At 39.6% G+C, this 20,580-nt stretch overlaps 1 protein-coding gene across 2 annotated transcripts in view; it reads left to right on the forward strand.

Annotated features, from left to right (window-relative positions):
* ZSWIM6 (zinc finger SWIM-type containing 6) overlaps window positions 1-20,580 on the forward strand; it is a 112,533-nt gene that overhangs the window by 65,963 nt on the left and 25,990 nt on the right. For both annotated transcript variants that reach the window (XM_032206075.1, XM_032206076.1), the window contains exons 3-4: window positions 5,271-5,419; window positions 5,953-6,103. In XM_032206075.1, coding sequence (XP_032061966.1) covers window positions 5,271-5,419; window positions 5,953-6,103 — 300 coding nt within the window. The remainder of the gene's footprint in view (window positions 1-5,270; window positions 5,420-5,952; window positions 6,104-20,580) is intronic.

A 20,580-nucleotide genomic window follows, 5' to 3' on the forward strand; every position in this document is an offset into this window, starting at 1 on the left:
AAAATTTCAGAATATCTAGTGCTGTTCCTGTATTGTAAGTGTCAACAGGCAATCTAGAGATATAAGGGAATGAGTTAATCTAAATGTTGAGTATTAATTGATGCTTGTCTTTTAGTGGGGAATAGTAGGGTAGGGTTGAGTAATAGAATACAGTGCATTGCCAGTCCACTACAGTTCCTTAAAGTGAAAAGGGAACTGATTAACATTTAACAAAGATAAATCTGTGTTTTTAAAAGAGGGAATCTTTCATATGGTCCTGCTTAAACTAGCAAAATTGAGAACCTAAATGTAGGAGAGGAATGTAGGAAATAGCTGGCAGTTTTCTTTTCAGGAAGGATAAATGTAAAGTGCCCCAGTGATTAGCATTAGAGTTGCCTGTGATCCAGATTTGGGAAGGAAGTAACAACAAGACTAATGAAAACTAAACAAATCTCAGAAACCCAAGCAGATGTGAATAGGCAGTACAATGTAAAACGAAATGAAGGATTGATAGCGACAAAACAATGTGAAAACATACTTTATGGAATTTGTATGTTTAGGAAAGGTTTTTGCACATCCATTAAGCATTAAAATAGAACATGTTTAGAAAACAAATCATGAGCTTTTGTTTTGAGATGTGGGACGTAAAAATAAGGGGATGCAGTGAAAACACTGCATGGCAGTCTAGACTGGTAAGGAAGCTTTTATCTGTCATGCGCTCGTAGGCTTTGAAAGTTACTGCTATATAATGTTTGCGAGACCAGGATTTTAGCAGGAGAGGTTAGATATTGTCAGCAGAGAAGTTAATAGATTTTGCTGCACAGATGGAAGGGGAAAAAATGGTTTGGAAGTTAAATTTGTTGGGGAGAGGGGGCGTTGCTAAATTTCCTCACCAGCTTACCATAGCATGTCCTGTTTTTACCTTTTTTGTTATTAGCACTGGCTGCTTCACAGCAGTTGCTGTTCTCCTTTGATGCTGTGTGCTGCTTAGCAGGTGTTATAATTCCACCCAAGAGTTCTGAAATTAAGGACCAGATGAAGTGACTTATGTATAAACTTTGAATCATTTGGGGAAATCAAAGGCCTACTAATATCTTTGAATCATTAATTTTATGATCTTTGGTTTTATATAATTACTGTTTAGAATAGTCCTGAGTATACTAAGTTTATAAAAATCAATTACTGTTCTGTTGTGAATCAGCATACAGCAAACTCGCTCTCTAGCTGGGACCATTCAGTCCTTGTGTAGTACGCAGTAAGCCATGCTTTTTATTTGTAATTGTTTTTCTTATGTTCTTCCGAATGCTGCCATGGGATGACATTTAATAAAATGTAACTGATCTACAGTTCATTTGTATACTTAAATTCATAAGACTTTTGTAAAGTGAAGTTCAAAAAATTCAGTATGGCTACAACTGAGTAATTCAGCATAGTGTCAGTTAAAGATTTAGAAAGTTCATGCCTTAAAGACTGAATTCTGTTATTCTAATGAAATTTCACTGTTGATCTGCTCCTGAGCAGTCTGCAGTATAAACCATTCCTCACTATGCTTAACCTATTTTAGTTCATGTCCCTTGCTTTGCTTCTGCTTACTTTTGTTTCTGCTGTTGTTTTCCATATACAACACGAATTCTTGAATGTGGTTGCTCATTTTGAAAGCAACTGCACTTAAAATTGCTATGTAGATAGTAAGTGTTTAAATTTTTAAAATGCTTCTACTTCTGAGAACTTGAAAGATGATTATGCTTAACATGTAGCTTGTTGCGGCCGTAAATATGATAGGTTTGTACCCCATTTTCAATCTTATTTGGGTGTTCAGTGTTAAAAACAATCGAGCACAGTATTCCTGCTTTGGTTGCTAAGATCATATGATTGTTTTAATTTTAGTAAAAGAACATGAGTAAATGTCTGTCTGTATCTGTATACTGAGTATAAATACTCTATTTGTTGTATTTAACTGTCAGTAAGAACATGACATAAAACCTATTTCAAAGTCCAGTCATGACAGAAGTTAACAAAGCCAGAGGTTGGAGGGAGGGAGATTAATATGCGAGTGTCTATAAACTGACACAGTTTAATTACAGGTTTTAATTTTTAGTATAATTATACGGTGCTTTTCACTTTCATAGTTCAAATGTGAACTAATTTATCCTCATGACACCCCTCTAAAGCATGTAAGTAATATTTATCCCCAGTTTACAAGTGGGGAGAGGGATTTGCTCTTGGTACCAAGCCGTGTAGCAGAGGCGACGTTCAGGACCGCCTGGCTCCAGGCTGCCCTTTGATGGAGGCCTCGTGGTGCCCACCCAGGGCCACGCTGCACCTGGAGAGAAGCCACTGGCTTTGAACTGAGCCCTCAGAGCCTGAGCCATCCTGCTGGTTACTGTTAGGACTTCATTTATCAGCTCTTAAGACAGTGCTCTCTTGCAGTCCTACTGCTGGTTTAAATAGTTCCTCCTCTACTAGCCTGGTCCCATGCCTTCCGAAGGAAAGTTGCAGTTCAAAAAGTCCTGTCTGTCACTCAGGAGCAATGCCTGCGTGAGCAGGAGAAGAAAAAGGCTTGGTTATTGAGCGTTCACCTTCTTATAAGTGAACACAACGATCCTGAGTGGTGCCTGGTGGAGAGGCATGGAGATGGAAGTGTGCATCTCAGGACAAGAGCAACGTGGGCAGGGGAGCTGAGGCTGCTGCCTGGGCTGGGACAGGGCCTGGGCCTCGCGCCCGGCCAGACGCGACGCCTCCAGGCCTGCTTAGTCCGTGGCTACTGCTGAACACTGCTCCAGCGGTGTTGAAGGATCAGGGAATTACAGCCCTGGCCAGTGCCAGTTAAACGTACACTGAAATCTCATTATACGCCCTGACAAAAAAATCTTAATCGTGCTGAGTGTAGCCTGTCTTGTAAGGAAAATAGATTTGGGTCTGAAGCATCCGTAGTGCTGTACTGAACACCATCTTAAAGCTCAGACCCTTGGCTTGGCATCTTCAGCTATTGCAGTCTTTTAGCCCACTGGCACGAAAATAATGCTAGTGTAAGTATAGTGGTGCTGAGCCCCTGGGGAAAGTATATTTGGGATCCTGCTGGCAGAAGGGGCCTTGGCAGGGGCACTGCCACCGGCCCAGGGCAGCAGGCGCCCTTGTTCCTATGAAGGAACCCTGTTGTTAAAGAATCTGCGGTAGCTGAGCTGAAATTTAACCTTCCAGCACAAGCTGACCGACCGGCTTTTGATAAAATGTAAACAGTTATGGAAGGAATTTTGTTTTTTTTTCCCTAAATAGGGAAGCTTAGCTGAGGAATCTTGAGCTATTTTTAATATAATTTAAAAGTAGCCATACCAAGCTTATTTAAAGATAAAATTCCAGTGAAGTGAGGGATAAATATAAGTATATTTTGTATATCTGTTCTCTCATATAATTCATTTTCACGGGTCTTTTTTTCCGTGTTTTAGAACAATGAAATATTTAAGCTATGTGCAAGGTGATACTACAAACCTGGGTCTGTGCAACAGCTGCACTGCTCATTCTCATGTGGCTTGATTTCCCTTTTTATCTTGTTCTTTGCAACTGAAGACTTACCAACAAGTGTTTTATGTAGCTGACTGGATTGAAAGCTCCTTAAAACTAACACAGTAAAGATGGGAGAACTCACAGAAGAGGAAGTTTTTCATACCTTGTTTTTTTTTTTGTATTATCTTGGGCTTGATTCTTATCTTTGGAGACACTCTTGTGGTTCCTGTGGAAGGCAGGAGAGTTCTTTCATATCTTCAAAGAAACCATTTCTTACTAATCTGAGTGTATGTGTATAAGGACAGCAGTGCTGCATTCCCAGTTGTAGGTTCTGAAGTTGGAGGCCGTTTAGGAAGTTGCTGAGCTGGAAGACTTTTTTTGACTCTCTCAGCAACTAGTAGACAAGGCATCCCTCTGACCTTTTAAATCTTCTAGTTGTGTTTTCATTGAATAAAGATTCCACCATTTGCGGCAACTGCTGAAAAGCTTCACCTACATGGCACAGCTACAAATGTGAAATGAAGGCTTAAATCAATAGGATCAATGTTTAATTCCTCTACATTTGAAGATCTGTCGATGTCTACTTTTCAAGTTCTCAGGACTTCTTTGAAAGCAATCTTTTACAATTCTGACCATGTAATTTTCCTTTCCTCCAGTATTCTTTTAGTATTGGCTACAGCGGTAACATGGACTGGGATTTAAAGGTGATAGACTGTGTAACGTAATTCAATTTCTAACATCTTCTTGAAAGCTAACAGAGATGGAGATTCCACAGTAGTGACAAGCCCAAAAGCAAAACATTGAGTTAAGTTGAATCTTGGGTGTGCTTAAAATACTTTATATCTGGTATGGTCATGCATTACCTTGAGTTGTTTCTCTGACAGTCCAGATAAGTGCTTTTCAGCCATTTCAGTTTGAATCCTTTAAAAAAAAAAATAATACCCAGCAAAGCAGTAGACTTCTTCAGAAATATACTAGGTGGAAGAACTTGGTTTAGTTAATTCTGTCAGCCTTGAGATGAGTGGAAAATCGCTTATCTCAACTGTAAAATTTGATTTCGAGCAACCTGTGACCAAAGTGCTTCCTTCTGTAAATCCAGTCACTTCAGTTTGTACTAGGCTAATTCAGGTGGAGTTACTCTGAACTGATTCTGTACTGATAACATTGCCTATGTAAAATTGCTTCTCTAGAAGCGCCAGTCTTACTCAGCTGTTACTCTTGCTTATGATGGAAATGCCTCTAGTACTTTAAGACTACAGATTTGTTTGGGGATTTTCTTTACTCTTTGTTTAGCTTTGCAGAGCCATCACAGTTCAGAGGCACCGAGGTGATGATTTTCCTCATGTTCATCAGTAGCAGCGCTCACTAGCAGTCACTTAAACCTGAGCAAGATTGCAGAAGGTACAGGAATTACACAGGTGTTTTGGGGAGCGTGGTTTTAACATCACAGTTGTAGAAGTACTATGCAAAGTGTAATTTTCTTTGTAAAAGCATTCAAGTATACCTGCTGAGATGGGAGGAAAAAGCTCATCTTTATTTTAATGTTATAATAAAAAATATTATTTACCTAAATAGCATTTTGTAGGCTGTCATTTCTTTTCCACTAAGTGCATAAGACTACTGAGAAGAAATTTAAGTCTGTTTAAAAAAGAATGCTTAGATTAAAGCCAAGACATCCAAAACAGGACAAAACACAAATCCATAAACCTCTTCAATACTGCTCTCCCTTGGACCCATGAACCTTTCATCTTCATGTAGAACGTAATTTCTTTTCTTGCTGTTTACAGGTGCTCCTGACCCAACAGCAGGTGCTAGCATAGATGATGAAAACTGCTGGCATTTGGATGAGGAACAGGTCCAAGAACAAGTTAAAATCTTCCTCTCCCAGGGTGGATACCATGGATCGGGAAAGCAGCTCAATTTGCTTTTTGCAAAGGTGTGTTAAATATTTCAAACCTTTCCCTCTTTCTCTCCCCAATTTCTCTGGACAGTTTGTACTTGTTAGCGTCTCATGTCAAGTTCTGTTGTTGTAAAACAATACAAAGCCTTGAGAATGTGGTAGCAAGTTAATAATGGGCTGTTGTACAGCAGCAGACCACAATCTCCTGTGTCTCTGGGATCGGATTAGGTTATGAAGTAACATTCCAGGCATCTGCACCTTTGGTGTTCTTTTCCTCCCCACCCTCAGAATGCTGGAGAAACCTGTAGAAATGATAGTCTTGTAGTAGCTTGCGTAATACACCTGTGTTACTTGTGGAAGAAGTGTCTGAAGAATTGCAATGGAATACTGAAATCAAAATCATAGTTAAAATTGGGAAGGTAGACTATTTTTTCTACTTAAAAAATGTCGCTTCAGATATATTAATGGTATTTCTTATTCAACAGAGTTGGAAAGTTTAACACTGAAAAGTATTGTCTGTACTGTGGTGTATTTTTTTTCAAGTTTGTATTAAAAGGCTCATTTCCTAGGTGCGAGAGATGCTAAAGATGAGAGATTCAAATGGAGCTCGCATGTTGACGTTGATAACAGAACAGTTCATGGCTGACCCTCGTCTGGCACTTTGGAGACAACAAGGAACTGCAATGACTGACAAGTATAGGCAGCTCTGGGACGAACTGGGTAAATGCACAGACTTCAAAATCATCTGGGTGTTCATGTTTATAATGAAGAAACAATTATATGTTTGGGGGTGGAGGGAAACTTTATTGTGGTACTGGGTAAAACAGGTTAGAGTTTTCTGCAGCTTTGCTTGTTCAGTTAAGGTTGGGCGAAATTGAATTTCTGATCTACTGCGTGAGACAATGCAGTTGAAGGATAGGAGACATGGTGTGAAACAAGTACAGTTGCAACAGGTTATAGGTAACCTGAGGATCTAAAAAGAATAAAACGAAAAGTGGAAGTGTACACAGCTGAGGGTAGGTATATAAACCAGTAGTGCTGAAATGGGAAGTTTAAGAAAGAAATCATTTCACAAGCAGAGAGAAGTAGAAGGCAAAAAAAAAAAAAAAAAAAAAAAAAAAGGAGATTCATTAAGAGTATTAGAAGACTGCAACAAAGGAAAGCAGAAGTCCATTACATAGCAGGGAAGGAGATCAAATAACAGAGGGCTGAAACAATTAACACTTCTCTACAGGAAAGGTCAGTTGTGACCAGATACATGGCTTGGACAACAAAGAGAGGAATGTGAGCTGAAATGGGCAAGGAATGCTTAAACTGGTCTGAGGGCACTTGCTCTAAAGTGTTCCAGAAACTCAATGACACAGCTTTGAACTATTTGTAGCTGCTTCAGAAGTTCTCAAAATGTATACGAATTTATAGTAGGGTGAGGAAATTCAAAACAACTTGAAGGTAAATGTCACCAAGATTTTAAAGGAGTGAAAAATATTAAGTAGCCACCAACATTGCTTTTATATGCACGTACTGGAATAAACTAATAACCAGTTAGTGTTGTAAGCATGTCGAAGATAAGTGATAAAAGACAACATGAATTATTTAAAATACAGTGGTAAATCTGTTTCTCTAAAAGAGTGTGTGAGTGAAAGGATTAATGTGGTATACTTTAGATACATAAGGTTTTGGGTGCTGTCTTGGAGGCTTTCTGAAAGCAAGTTGAAGATACACAGCCTAGATGAAATTGCCTTGTGGTTCGTGGAACTCAAAGTAGTTACCTGTGCTTTCACACACTCTGCAAAGACTCTTTAAGTCTAGACTTACAGGAGCCTGTCTTGAGATGTGTTCTGGCCCATATGGCTATTCCTGACTTATGTGGCATGGAAGATGCATATATATAACTTACAGATGACGCCCCATGGGACTATATGTAAACACTGTGGAGAACAGAGCCAAAACTCATAATGGCCTTGGTAGGTTTTAAAGGTGCAAAATAAAGCTAAATGAAAATAAAGCAAGAATAATTTCTTCATTTAGAAAGGAAAAGTCAAAAGCAAAATTTGAGTTTTCCCACTTGTAAAGGTTAAAGATGACCGTGATCGATTGCACATTGTCTGGGGAGGTTAAGATTAGATATATAATGTTAGCATAAATTATGTTCACTCTAAATGAAGCATTATATTAATAAAGCACCGGCTGTCTAGTTGACATTATAGATTTAAGTGGTAGAAAGCCTTAATATCAGAGCAGGCAAAGCTGTGTTACAGAGAGTGTAGATATAACTACTTTGCTGTAAGTGTAACAACCCTCTTAGTATGTTATTTTTATGATGCTTTGGCTTGGGGAGTAGCACCTTTTGCCAGGCAGGACATGTGCTTAGCTGGACATGCATGCAGGAAAATGTCATATCCCACCATACTGAAAACTGCAGGGTGTCGTGCTCCGTTGGTTATGTGGGTTGAGCTGGTAGGTGGTGGGAGAGGCACAAGTGCGTTCTCCATCTGTTACCTGTAACAGCCTTAACCACATGCTGCCAATAAACCTGAAAGTTTTCCTTAAATTTTCTTAGCAGCTCCTCTTCTTGTTTCATCAGTTACATATTAACATAGTCTTCTTGACAGTACCTTGTCTGAAGGTGAAGGAAATGGAATCTGCCTGCAGCGTCAAATAAACAATATCTTTGATTGATTGAATTGATTGTTTTACCTCTATTTAATCAGAATTATTCTTGCCACTCCCAGAAAGACACAGTGCAACCTCCAGCTTCACCAGTACTGCACTTGTAATCTGAGGCAAACCCTGCTGTTAGGGTCCTGCACTGCTCTGCTTCCTCTAACAGTATTGAAGTGTTTTGGTCGTGTAACAGTTTCAAGTGCAAATGCATTTCAACCAGGTCAGGCATGTAGTAGGCTAAAAGCAGAACATAGCTTGGTTCTTCCACCTCTATCCTCTATCATGTGGCTAAACTGTCCAGTGTGTCCCCATGCTGGTAGGATTCCTCCCACTGGTGCACTGCGAGTTCCATGAAAATTGCTCTTAACTGGGTGGCTCTCTTCAGCTTGCCTTCTAGCTTATATGAAAAGTACGAGCTGCTGCCATGTTTTGGCTAGGGTCTCACCCAGAGTTTCATTCAAGTTGAACACATCTCTTTTTCTGGGTGAAACATACATCTCTAAAGACATCTGAAAGTATAAAAATCAAAGGAGGTTTTAAGACAGACCATATTTACAATAGCGAAATACAGAAGAATGAGCAGGATGTCGCTGGAGACCCACAATCTGTGGTGGTAGTGGCAGAGAGAACTTGGACGTGGGTTTTGAGAGGTGATGGTATCATTATGCTCTGAAGTAACATTGGTTTCCTTTCTTGTTGTCATCTTCTAGGCTGTCAGGGAACTCAAATATCAATAAAGGAAGTGGGGCAGGCCTTTGCATACTTTACTTTTTTTGGGTATCTGCTTAGAGTAATCTGGGAGTGGCATATATGTATTTTCTTTTGTTTTTTAATTGCTTTATTTATGATCTCATTTATTTCACAGGTGAGTAGCAATTTGATGTAGTTATGGAAGATTTTAGGACATGTGAAGTATGTAAATATAGACTCTGCTTAATAAAGGCTTGCTTGCTTGCCCTGGTATGCTGTCTGCCAACCACTAGGCATATGGCCACTTTGTCAGCTCCATCTTGGCATAGGTTTCTAAGCATACTTAAATAACTTCAGCTTTGCTCCTTGACTGGGTCACTCGAGCCTTTCATTAGAATTTAACTGATGCTTCCTGCCTGGCATTGAGCATTGGCAAGGGTGCTGGAAGGACACTCTAGTCTCTGATCAGAGTTCCTACTGAAGTGTATCGTAAATTGTATTGACTTCAGTAGAAGTCAGATTGGGTCTGAGCGTTCAAAGGTGCTGATTTAAATAAATAAATTAATGAAAAATAAATACTTCACATCTAAGTGAGAGCCTAGCAATTTTCTAATACAAAGTCCTAATTCAGTAAGTAATTTACAGTTCAAAGGCCTCAAGTTAACTAGCCAGTTGTGTGTAAGGCTTTTTTGTTGTTTTTTAAAGTCCTTAGAACAAGAGGAAGAATATAATAATTATGCTCAGCTGATTCCCCCATTGTATGTCGAAGAATGGGTTGAGCTAAATACTACTTAAGGAACTCCAAAAGCGCAGTATTGGAAAGATCAAGATTACAGGCTGAAGCTCGTATGCTTTTTAGCCTTGCTCATATGCTTTTCATGCTAGAAGAATGTAGATGTGACTTCAGTGATGCACTGGTGAACACTTCTAACTTGCCACAGCAATACGTGAACACACTTTCCAGAGTTTAGAGCTGAGCTGGAAATCTTTGTGTTGTTGCTGTTTAAATGGTGTCTCGGTAGGTAAATTCCACATGCTGATCTTTAGGTGCTTAACTCTCAGCAACTGTGGTTGAAGACTTCAGTCTATTGGAATGATTAATTATCTGGAGCCCCTTGGTTTGCCATTTTAATTAAATTGCATTGATAAAATGGAAGAATATGGAAATGTACAGTAAATATCTGCTGATGCCTGTTGAACTGAGATCTCTGATTTCAAGGAAAGGTCAGTTAACCTTCTTTGTACTCTAGAGGGAAAAAAATGGTCCATGCAATCATACTACAGCAGTAATTCTTTAATATTCATCCATCAAAATTAAGTTGAAGTTGCTTGTGGTCTAGAAAAGTGAAAAGATTTTCTTAATAAAAGGGGAAAAATTGACTTTGTGCCCCAGCACAGGGATTGTGAGGGCTGCAAGGCTCTGCTTTGGAATTAAATGTTGAGCACTGCCAGATGCCAGACATCGAGAAGAGGCTGAGTTTTGTCGGCAAATGGGATCTGCAAGTTAATTGGTGTTTTCTGCAGGCTTCTGGCTGTGAAATGAAATTGGAAGCCCTTTAGCCACATGGATAATACAGGACCTGAATACAAATGTCACATGTCACCATCAGGGCCCACTGCGAAACAATAGTGTTCCCACTCGAACGCTGCGCCATTACAGATCATTTAAATATGGGGATTACATTTAAACTAAAAGCCCCATTTGCCTTTTACTGCAATTTAAATGTCCTCTTAGCAAAAGCTAAGTGACAAATTAAATGAAAAAAGTGCCCACATTTTTAAAGCTGTAATGCAAAACAACCTTTTATTGCTTCTCATGTGCCACGAATGAATCATTATACTTGTCAACCCTAAACCAAGCCATAATTGGAGCAGCTACTGTTATCAAAGCGGGGCTGCTCTTGTGACAGCTTAATAAAGCTGAAACTGTTAAATTAAATCCCAGATGCTTAATCTGATGAAAGCAGTCAAGTAGAAGAATCTAAGACAAGTATCTACTGCTTGGTGGAGTGATGGAGCCCAACAGCTTGTCAACACGTAGATTACAGGATCAGATATATTTTTTTTGTGAACTACCATTCTCAGTATCTTTATATCCTCTTGCTTGCCTTTGCTGTGAAGAAACTTCATGTAATTTGCATGTTTCAAAACAAACATTTCTAGCAGATTTACTCCATTTTGATATTTAGGAACAGTTTAAGGCGGAGGAGAGCTGTTTTTTTTAAGTCAAGGATTATCTTTTTATGGAACAAAAATATGATGGTTGTGTCATGGGGAAGCTCCAGAGAGCTCCTGCAAGTCAGGGCTATGGATAATTGGCAAATGTGTTCTGGGTTTTCATCCTTCTTAACATGATCTCTGTTGGTGCTTAGGTTTCACAAAATTAAGGAGAACTTAAAAGGCATTCTGTACATCCAGCTGGGTCTCTGCACTTTAATGTATAGGCTTTTACTGTCTACCACATGTTGGTATTTAAAGTTCTTGAGTATCAGAATCTCTTACAATATTGCCATGAGCTTTGTCTGTGACATAAAGCTTTCCTTGGTGACTTCTAACAATGCTTCCTCTTATGCACACCAAGTGAGTTGTTCTCATAAAGGTATTTCCTGAGCAGAATAACATGTCTTTGCCTAGTAGTTCTAGTACTCTTAGTTTTAGCAGTTTTTAGCTAGCATTTAGACCTACCATGAGCTGCTTTTTAGTGTTATAACATCTAGGTGGTCTACTTTGAGTTCATGTTTGCTGGTATTTCAGCCATTTTCTGGATTAGCGATGTACTTTCATGTTAAAATTTAAAACTAAAATATCATTTTACTTGGTCATGTCATGCAGAGAAATAATGGAACATACTTCCTGAAGAATCATGCCTAAAATTTTATTAGTAACACTTAGATGAGGAGCAAAGACTTAATTCTAAATGCTGAATTTAGGCAAGGAATCGTTACTGATTAATTAAGAGAGATTTAATTACAATTTTGCCATGAGCAAACTAATGATTGAATGTTAAATAATGCTTTCTTGATTTGAAAATCGCTCTGTTTTTTTTCTGATACAAGTTTATATTCATCTCTGGAAAATACCAAGTTATGTTCTTTTAACCTTAACTAAATGAAGCTATATTCTCCATCTATATTTCTATCTCAGGCATTCCTTCCCTTTGCAATTAGAGAGACAAACTTGTATGAATGGGACATGCCAGCTGTTCTGAACAGATTATCTCTGCTTAGTATTTAAGGGAGGGAGAAAAAGGACAAAAGCGGACAGGGTTGTTGCCAGTGTGCCCCTGGAGAAACTCCTTCTTAATGCCAGATTTAGTGACTGCTTCAGGGCTGCCATGAGAAAGAATCACTAAAGTTAAGCGTTCATTACAGTTTTTGTGCTCTAACACTGTTTTTCTAGAGCTGCATACTTTGTCCAATCCCTTTGTAGGATCAGTATATGGCTGAAATATGGACGTTTCCCCATATTTAGTGGTATTTCTGAAATAGTATGGCAAGGCTGCAGTTTTCAGATTTGAGTACTAGGCATATATCCGTATTTACATGATTCCTGCACCTCCATAAAATAAAGTAACCTTAAGATTTCTTAGCTTAGGTAAACCAATTGCACATATCGTATTTTTGGCCTTGAAGTGAAAGCTGTAGGAATACTCAAGTTTCAAAGGACATGGGATACACCATGCTTTACTCAATTGTGAGAATTCTAGATGGAGTGATGTCTTAGATATTTATCTACAAATATATCATATCCAATGGGCTGTCATTGCTTAATTGATAATCCCTTTCTTACTGTTGGGTTGTTTTGTTTTAGCGGCCATTGTGTGGTTACCATACAGTTACAAAACGTCTGCCTTCAGTTCATGCACTTGAGGTTGCATCTGCCCTTTCACAAGAATAAGCTGTTAATATATGTCAGTGTATCGCAATGATTTATACTATTGGAGGCAGTAAATTAACAGTACTTCTGAGTTAGCATCACAGGACAGTTTTGCTGCTCTAAGGCCTGAGTTATGAGTGACAACTTAAAGCAATTGCTGTCGTGGCCCTAGAGTGTCTCAGTTGTTGCTGTCACCTTCATTTCCATGGTGAATGAAGCCAGGCTGCCATTCTGCAGAGATGGGTTCTGTCCATCTTTTCTGAGGGCAATTTCTTTCTTCCTCGATTACCAACAGTAGAAGTTTATTGGCATCTGTCATAATGGTATTAGAAATGCTGGCTGTAGTATGACAATAGACGGGAGCTATTTTCAAGGAGGGTATTTTTTCATGTGGTAAAACTGCATATATCAGATTTAAGGAATAATGGTAAAAGTAATTCCAGTGTGTAAGCATAGCTTGAAGAGTTTATTTTTAATGCTGTACAGAACATTTGGGTTTCCATTTAGTTGAGTTGGATGGAAAGTACTTCTAAAGTAGGAGCTAAATTTTTTTTAAGTACCCACATTAAAGTTGTTTAAGTTTCTATTCCTAAGCTCCTGAACTGATTTACTCACAAATTTTCTTAGATAACAATAAAAAATATGTTCTGTGTTAGAGCTGATACAAACTCATTACTGCCCTAACTGTGGAACTGTGACTTCCATGATTAAGGTCAGAGTTTTACTATGAACCTAGACAGGTATTTAGCATTATTTTTTTCCATCCTCTCATTCTTTTTTTTTTTCCTCTCTAATGTTGATCTGTCATTTAATTTTCTGCTACCACTTCTAGTAAATACCAGAGCTAGAGAGAATTGATAGGCTTATGGAGTGGAGTTACTGAATGACTAACTTCTCTGAGCTTTACTGCAGTCCAGCAATCTGACCATGTGAAGCTTTCCAGTTTTCTCTTGAATGGATACAGGGAAAATAACTGAAAAATTGGAAGAGCTATTTAAAGTGAAAAATGCAAGAATCATAGTTGTCTTAGGCCTGTCAAAGCAAGAAAAAAGGTGACCTTTCTTGTGATTAGGGACCTACATAGATTAAAAACTTGATAGTGAAGATGCTCATCAAACACAAAGAAGTTGAAAATATTAAGTTAAGCTGTATAAATTTAACTAAAAATAATATTAGAGTTTTGAATCACAGTAACCAGGCACTGGAACAGCTAACCGAGAGCTGTACTAGATTTTGAAACTGCAACTTTAAACAAACAACAAAAAAAAAAGTGTAATACACTGTTTTTTGTAAAAACTCAACCATCAGTTTTGGAGTTGAAGCTGCAAATAACCCAGGAACAAATAACCCTTGGTGTATTAAGGAATTCAAACTAGGCAATCAGAATGTGTTCTATCCGTTTAGAACCATAGCATCACAGAATGGTTTGTGTTCGAAGGGACCTTAAGGACTATCTAGTTCCACCCATCCTGCCATCAGCAAGTACACCTGCCATTAGATGAGGTTGCTCGAAGCCCCATCCTACCTGGCTTTGAACACCTCCAGGGATGGGATGTCCATAGTTTCTCTGGGCAACAGTTCCAGTGCCTCACTACTGCCTGAGTAAAGAATTTCTTCCTGATATCTAATCTAAATCTCCCCTCTTTTAGTTTAAAGCCATTCCCCCTTGTCCTATCACTCCACTCCCTGACAAAGAGTCCCCTCCCCAGCTTTCCTGTTGCCCCCTTTAGCTGCTGCAAGGCCTCTATAAGGTCTCCCCAGAGCCTTCTCTTCTCCAGGCCGAACAACCCCAAATCCCTCAGCCTGTGTTTGTAGGAGAGGTGCTTCAGCCCTCTGATCATCCTCATGGCCCTCCTCTGGACTTGTTCTAATACTTCTGTGTCCTTCTTGTGCTGGGGGCCCCAGAGTTTGAACTCAGGAGTCCCAGTGGGGTCTCAGAAGAGCAGAGCAGAGGGGCAGAATCCCCTCCCTTGCCCTGCTGGCCACGCTGGTTTGATGCATCCCAGGATACGGTTGGCTTTCTGGGCTGCAAGTACGCATTGCCAGCTCATGTTGAGCTTCTTGTCAACCAACACCCCCAGGTCCTTCTCCTCAGGGCTGCTCTCAATCCCTTATCCACCTAGCCTGTGCTGATGTTTGGGATAGCCCCAGCCCATATGCAGGACCTTGCACTTGACCTTGTTGAACCTCATGAGTTTCGCACAGGCCCACCTCTCAGGCCTGCCCAGGTCCCTCTGGATGGCATCCCTGCCCTCCAGACTGTCGAACACACCACACAGCTTGGTGTTGTGGGCAAACTTCTGAGGGTGCGCTCAATCCCATGTTGCTGACAAAGCTTTAAGCAGTGCCTGTCCCAATACTCACCCCTGAGAAACACCGCTCGTCTCCAATTTCCACCTGGACATGGAGTCATTGACCGCAGCTCTTTGAATGTGACCAGCCAGCCAGTTCCTTACCACACGGTAATCCACCACATGGATTACCATGTCTCCGCCACTTAGAGACAAGGATATTATGTAGGACAGTGTCAAAAGCTTTGCACAAGTGCAGGTAGATGACATCAGTTACTCTTCCCTTGTCTACTAACACAGTAACTCCATCTGGAAGGCTGAGGTGTTGAGCTATTTAGCTTCTATTTATTTGCAGAAGGCTGTTTAGGTTCAATGAGCATTGTAGCAGTAATCGTATTTATTCTTTTCTGACCTTTCCCACCATGCAATGGAGTATTTGCACTTGGTCTGCTTTTTTGAAGAATGAGAGATACTTCCCTCCCTTTCTTTTATTGGTATCTTCTTTTATTCTTTTTAAACTTTACAAGTGTGTACCTTCCTAAGAAAAGAAGTGAGAGGAATTCATTCACAAATTTAACTAGAGGTAGGATACTTTATTTATAGTTAGTAGACACATCAACTTTTCTCTTGAAAACTGTCAAAGTCTCTGAAAGTAGACTCCTGAGAGTGGATTGCTGGGCAAAATATTTGATAAAATAGCTAATGTCTGCTTTGGGCAAGAGCACTGTTTGTGTTTACCACCTGGTTGTAAATATTGGAATTGTACTGAAAAAAAATTGCAAAGAAACACACAAAGATGATCATAAAAGAATATTTTTGTACTATTTGTACTAGTATTGCCAATGCTTTTACCTTAAATTGATTGCTTGTGAGCAATTGGATTAATCATTCTGTGAATAATAGAGAACTTTAATTAAAGTAGGATATTGGAAGTGCATAGAAGGATGTTTAATCGACATGTGACAGATACACAAATGATCTCCCAGGGGGACTGTAATGTTATTTTATGAAACCTTTTGGTCAAATGTTATGTTATGGCATACTGCTAGTGCAGTTTGTGTAACAAACTAAAGACAGCGTACAATGGGCTCATGCAAAATGACCAAAGTGTGTGGCTAGTTCCTGTTTCCATTGTGCTAGAAGTTGAAATGTAGGCAGACCAGAGCAAGAGTTTTTGTTACTTGACACACACAGATCAGAGCATGTAGTTGATGATAGCTTAGAACAAAATTTCAGCCAAATTCATGTATGACTTAACCCTTGGAGCAGAGGTATGCAGTCAGAGGGAAAGGAGACCTTAGGGAACTAGATGGTGGTTTTTTGTTGTTGTTTTTTGTTGTTGTTGTTCCAGTGTTACACCTACACTCTCTCTCTCCAACACATTTATAGTTTAGTGTGCAGAAGGGCAATGATTCTCTCTTGCCATCAGTGCTGCAGGTAATCTATTGCATTAATCAGCCAGCTAGTGTGAAATACATGGGGAGTGATTATACTATCATACACAATACAATCAGCATGAAGCACTTGTCAAGACCAATACATCAAAGTTTAATTCAGTAATAGAATGAATTAGAGCAAAATGAAACATTCTGTTCTCCAAGAAACACAGCACCCATAGCAAGTATTTTTTTTTCTTTTTTTTTTTTTTTTTTTTCCTGAAGGCTGCAGTGAGAAACCAGAGTGCATTAAAGAATTGTTTTTATGAATTAAATCGCAGCTTGGACCAATCTGAATACTGTGAATACTTTTCCTTGGGGTTCTTATTGAGGAGAGCACAATATTGAAGTGCTTTGCCTATCTTCACTATTCCATAAAAGCAACTGTTTAATTGGAACATTCTCCAGTGGGACTCCTGATTATGCTTTGTTCTAGTGGAGATCTCTCTGTGCTTCCAGGAGGGAGGTGGCTTTGCCAGTCATTCTGAAGCCACTTGTCCTTCTCATTGAGAAGCAATAAATAGCAAACACTACCTTCTTTGAGGTTTCCAAGTGGCTGTCCCAGTGAAAGTGCATGTGTTTAAAAACCAGATGTAAACCACTTTAAAATCCTTTGCTGACACTTCTATTTTAAAGGGGTCATAGGTTCTGTCTCCTATTATTGTTTCTATTCTGACACTCCCAATGCTGGAAAATGATGCTTTTGTAACTGAATTGGTGAGGCTCAAATGAGGCACAGTAACAAGTGTGCAGCAAGTGCTGAAGCTGAGCTGTCTGTTGCACAAAGGGAATGATGATGATTACCTGGCTCCATTTTCTTTGAAACGATAAAATGATACTAACCTGCTATTTTAGGGGATTTTATTTTTAAAGAAACATATATGCATCAGTGGGAAGAACAAAGGAATGTTAGAGTAGATGTGCATCTGTTTCTTGCATATTTTGATTTTACAAATGAATGTGTTGATCTTAAGTATATTAAATGTAAAATTTTAGGGCAAGGTCCAAGATTCAGACACTGGTAATACAAGGTATTGTAAATGAGGAAATACCGACCCAAGCATAGTTGCACAGCAGGGTAGCATAATAATTCTAGGAAAAGCAGATTTCTTGGGAGGAGTGCAATCAGTCACACATAATCATGCACTGGATCTTCAGTCATGCCCCATGCCCTAGCCCCCAGTAAAATAGTTTCCACCGCCACCCTCCCATTTACGGGGGTAAGAGTAAAACATAATGGGAGTTCTGAAAAAGCAAGCAATGCTTAATCACTAAGGAGAGTCTATATACATTCCTTGCACTTCTTTAGGTTCACAAATACATGCATACACAGGATATGTGATTACAACACCTGCTTTTACAATGACTGGATACTTCTTAGTGTTTTTCAGTTTACATGTTTAAATTTGGATCAGTATGAAGGTATGCTGACCCTTACTCCTCCATGAATTTAGGTGTATGGTTGTTTACTGAGAAATACAAATGTACTGATGTTTGCCTGTATGTAAAGGAAGGCACGCACTGTGCAAAGCAATAATGTAACTTTTTTTTTTATTTTTTTTTCGATGATATGAGGCATGCTAAAGATGAATGACAGCTACATGTTTCCAGAAAGAGGGCTGATTGAACCAAAGCTTGGTTTGGCAAAGCTGGCTTTTTCCAGATCAAGAGTATTATTGTTGGACCAAAATAGACAATTCCTCCCCACAATATGACAGTTTTAGTATTTGTTCCCTGGTGAAATTAGTACTAAACTGCAGTTGCACCATGACTTATCCTCCAATTACCTTCTAGGGGAGAAGAAATTTTGTATTGGTTTGTGTTACTTTGCCACTGTGCTGCGAGGAGTTTCATGTTAGAAAGACATGGGTTACAGTCAAGGAATCCGAACCCGAACTTTAGTTCTGGTTTAGTAGTCTGTACTTCCAAGGGGGTAATGCTTTATCCTCTGGAGTTCTTGTGTGAAAAGGTAGCTGGTGACTGGGGAGAGGGAGACAGTGAAAAAGAAAGCTGTGTTAGAAAGACAGAATATGTAAACACAAACACATTCTCACACTATTTTTTCAATTAATGAGACTTTTCTGCATACTGCAGGTGGTGTTGGTGACATGTAGTTGAACAGGAGAACTTGAGAATGCCAGGAATGTATTTTTTGGGAATCAGCAGTTTCCTGGCATAGGATTCATTAGGCCAAGATGAGAGAATCTCGTTTGAGGCCAACGTAAGCCTTCAGGTCGGTGGTGACATTTAAGGGCCAGCTCAGGCGGACTGGACTAAGCAGCATCAGAGTTAAATGGGAATAATATCCTCCAGGCTCCTTCCAGTTGGCATGTGGTAAAATCTGGGCACAAGTGAATGTTTTCCTCGGACTTTTCAGTGCTAGAAGCAGGACAGGAACCAGTGAATGGAAGGAGCCAGAATGGAGCAGATGTCAGGGGAAAGGGAGAGGCGCTCAGGGAGACGGAGGAGGAAGAATTGTGAATACAGGCAAGTGCACACACGCTAAGGGGAAGAAAAAATTGGAAGAAAGAAAGAAAAAGAAAACAGAAACCCAAATGGGCTGAAGAGTGTGGGGTCATTGGCATTGTGCTTCGTTCTCCCAGATGGTGGCCTTTGTAGCGCCACAGGAGTTGAGCCCAAGGCTCTTTCTGTTCCCTTCCCTCCTGCTCTTCTCGGGGGGAGCTCTGTCTCGCACCCCTCATCCTGCAGGCAATGGGGCAGCCCTGAAAGCTGCTCCAGGGCCTGGGCGAGCTCAGATCTGCGCACAGCTCGCACTCAACTCACTGGGAGCAGCGTGCAGTTGGGCTCTATTGAAATGTGAAGGGTTTATGTGGGGTTTATTATAAATACGCTTCTCCTTGTGCTTCATTTGCATTAAAATAGCCTCAGTTTCTGAGACGAGCTGCTGATAATGTAGTTATGCTTAACATCACTTCCCTCCTGTAATGAAATAAGTTTTTGAAGGGTTTGGATACTTTGGTTATCTCTTCCCTTTCCTACCTGCAAGATGCACTGTGTGTGTACCGGAGCTTCTGAGGGAGGCAAGTGAATTCATTTGCCTCTAGTGGTGTTTGAGATGCAATGAAATAAAAGGCTACTCATTTTATAGGGGCATTGTGTAATCAGTAGTATGTGTTCTGCCTGGCCAAATGGTTGAAATGCTTCCCACAAGCAGTTAAGATACTCCACTTTTCTTTTGCTTCAGTCTGAAAACACTGGGAATCTGGCTGCAAAGTACTAAATTGGCTTTCTGTTTTTTTAAGATGCTGAGAGGTGCACTGTTTCCTCAGTGCCCTCAAGTAATACTTGATTATGAAAATAAATAAGTAAATAAATCCAAGCTAACTGTTCTCCACGGCTTTCCAATATGCCCCATTTTCTGTTTTGTTTTGCAGATTGCAAGAAATGTATTCCTTCTGTTTTGGGCAGTGCTGAATGCATTGATGCTTAATAAGAAGAAACATTTGTAGTTTGTGTTTGCAGAATGAAGCTTATTCAAGAGGGTGTCTAAACTGAAGTCTTATGATTTGATTTTAAAAGAAGTTTTTACAAACAATGTTGGCTTTAGTCATTCCCATGGCAAGTTTTAGGTGCTTATAAAACAAAACAAAACAAACAAAAAAAGTTGCTGTACTGTATTTAACCAGTGTGCAGCAGTAATTCTCATTAGTGTAGTATCTCTCTCTGATGTTCTGCACTGTACCATATCTTATTTTGTTGCGGTGTTCAGATTTCTTTGCTATTACTTCCCCATCCCGTGGTGGGTCAGAATATCTGGGGACTTGCAACCTTAAGGATCAGGCTCTGTTTCTACTGGCTCCCATATCATGGCATACCAACATGCCAAGCTACTCTAGGAATGACTGTAATGTGATGGCCTGTGCTCTGGATGTCCGTTCTGCATTCTTAGTTAGCAAAATAACACTCAAATGTTAAAATTTTATTGTTCTTGAAGAATCAGCTGCATTTTTTTTTCCCAGCCTGTCATGAAGACTGTTGAATAGCTCAGGCATATTCCCTACATCTCTTTTAGTGTATAAAGCACGTTCTTAATGAGCAAATGAACTGTCGCTAAATAGCACTTTCAGATGTCTTCATGCTTCTGCCAAAGTTCACGCTGATGAAGAGACAGCTGATTTAGAGAAAAATCTTTCCGTTTGAAAATTGTTGCTAGATACCCTGATGTATTTATGCCTGCCCTGTTATATAGTGTCAGGGATCAGATTCTAAAGTGATGGTA

This window comes from Aythya fuligula, chromosome Z (assembly GCF_009819795.1).
Source record: "Aythya fuligula isolate bAytFul2 chromosome Z, bAytFul2.pri, whole genome shotgun sequence".
Taxonomy (NCBI): Eukaryota; Metazoa; Chordata; class Aves; order Anseriformes; family Anatidae; genus Aythya; species Aythya fuligula.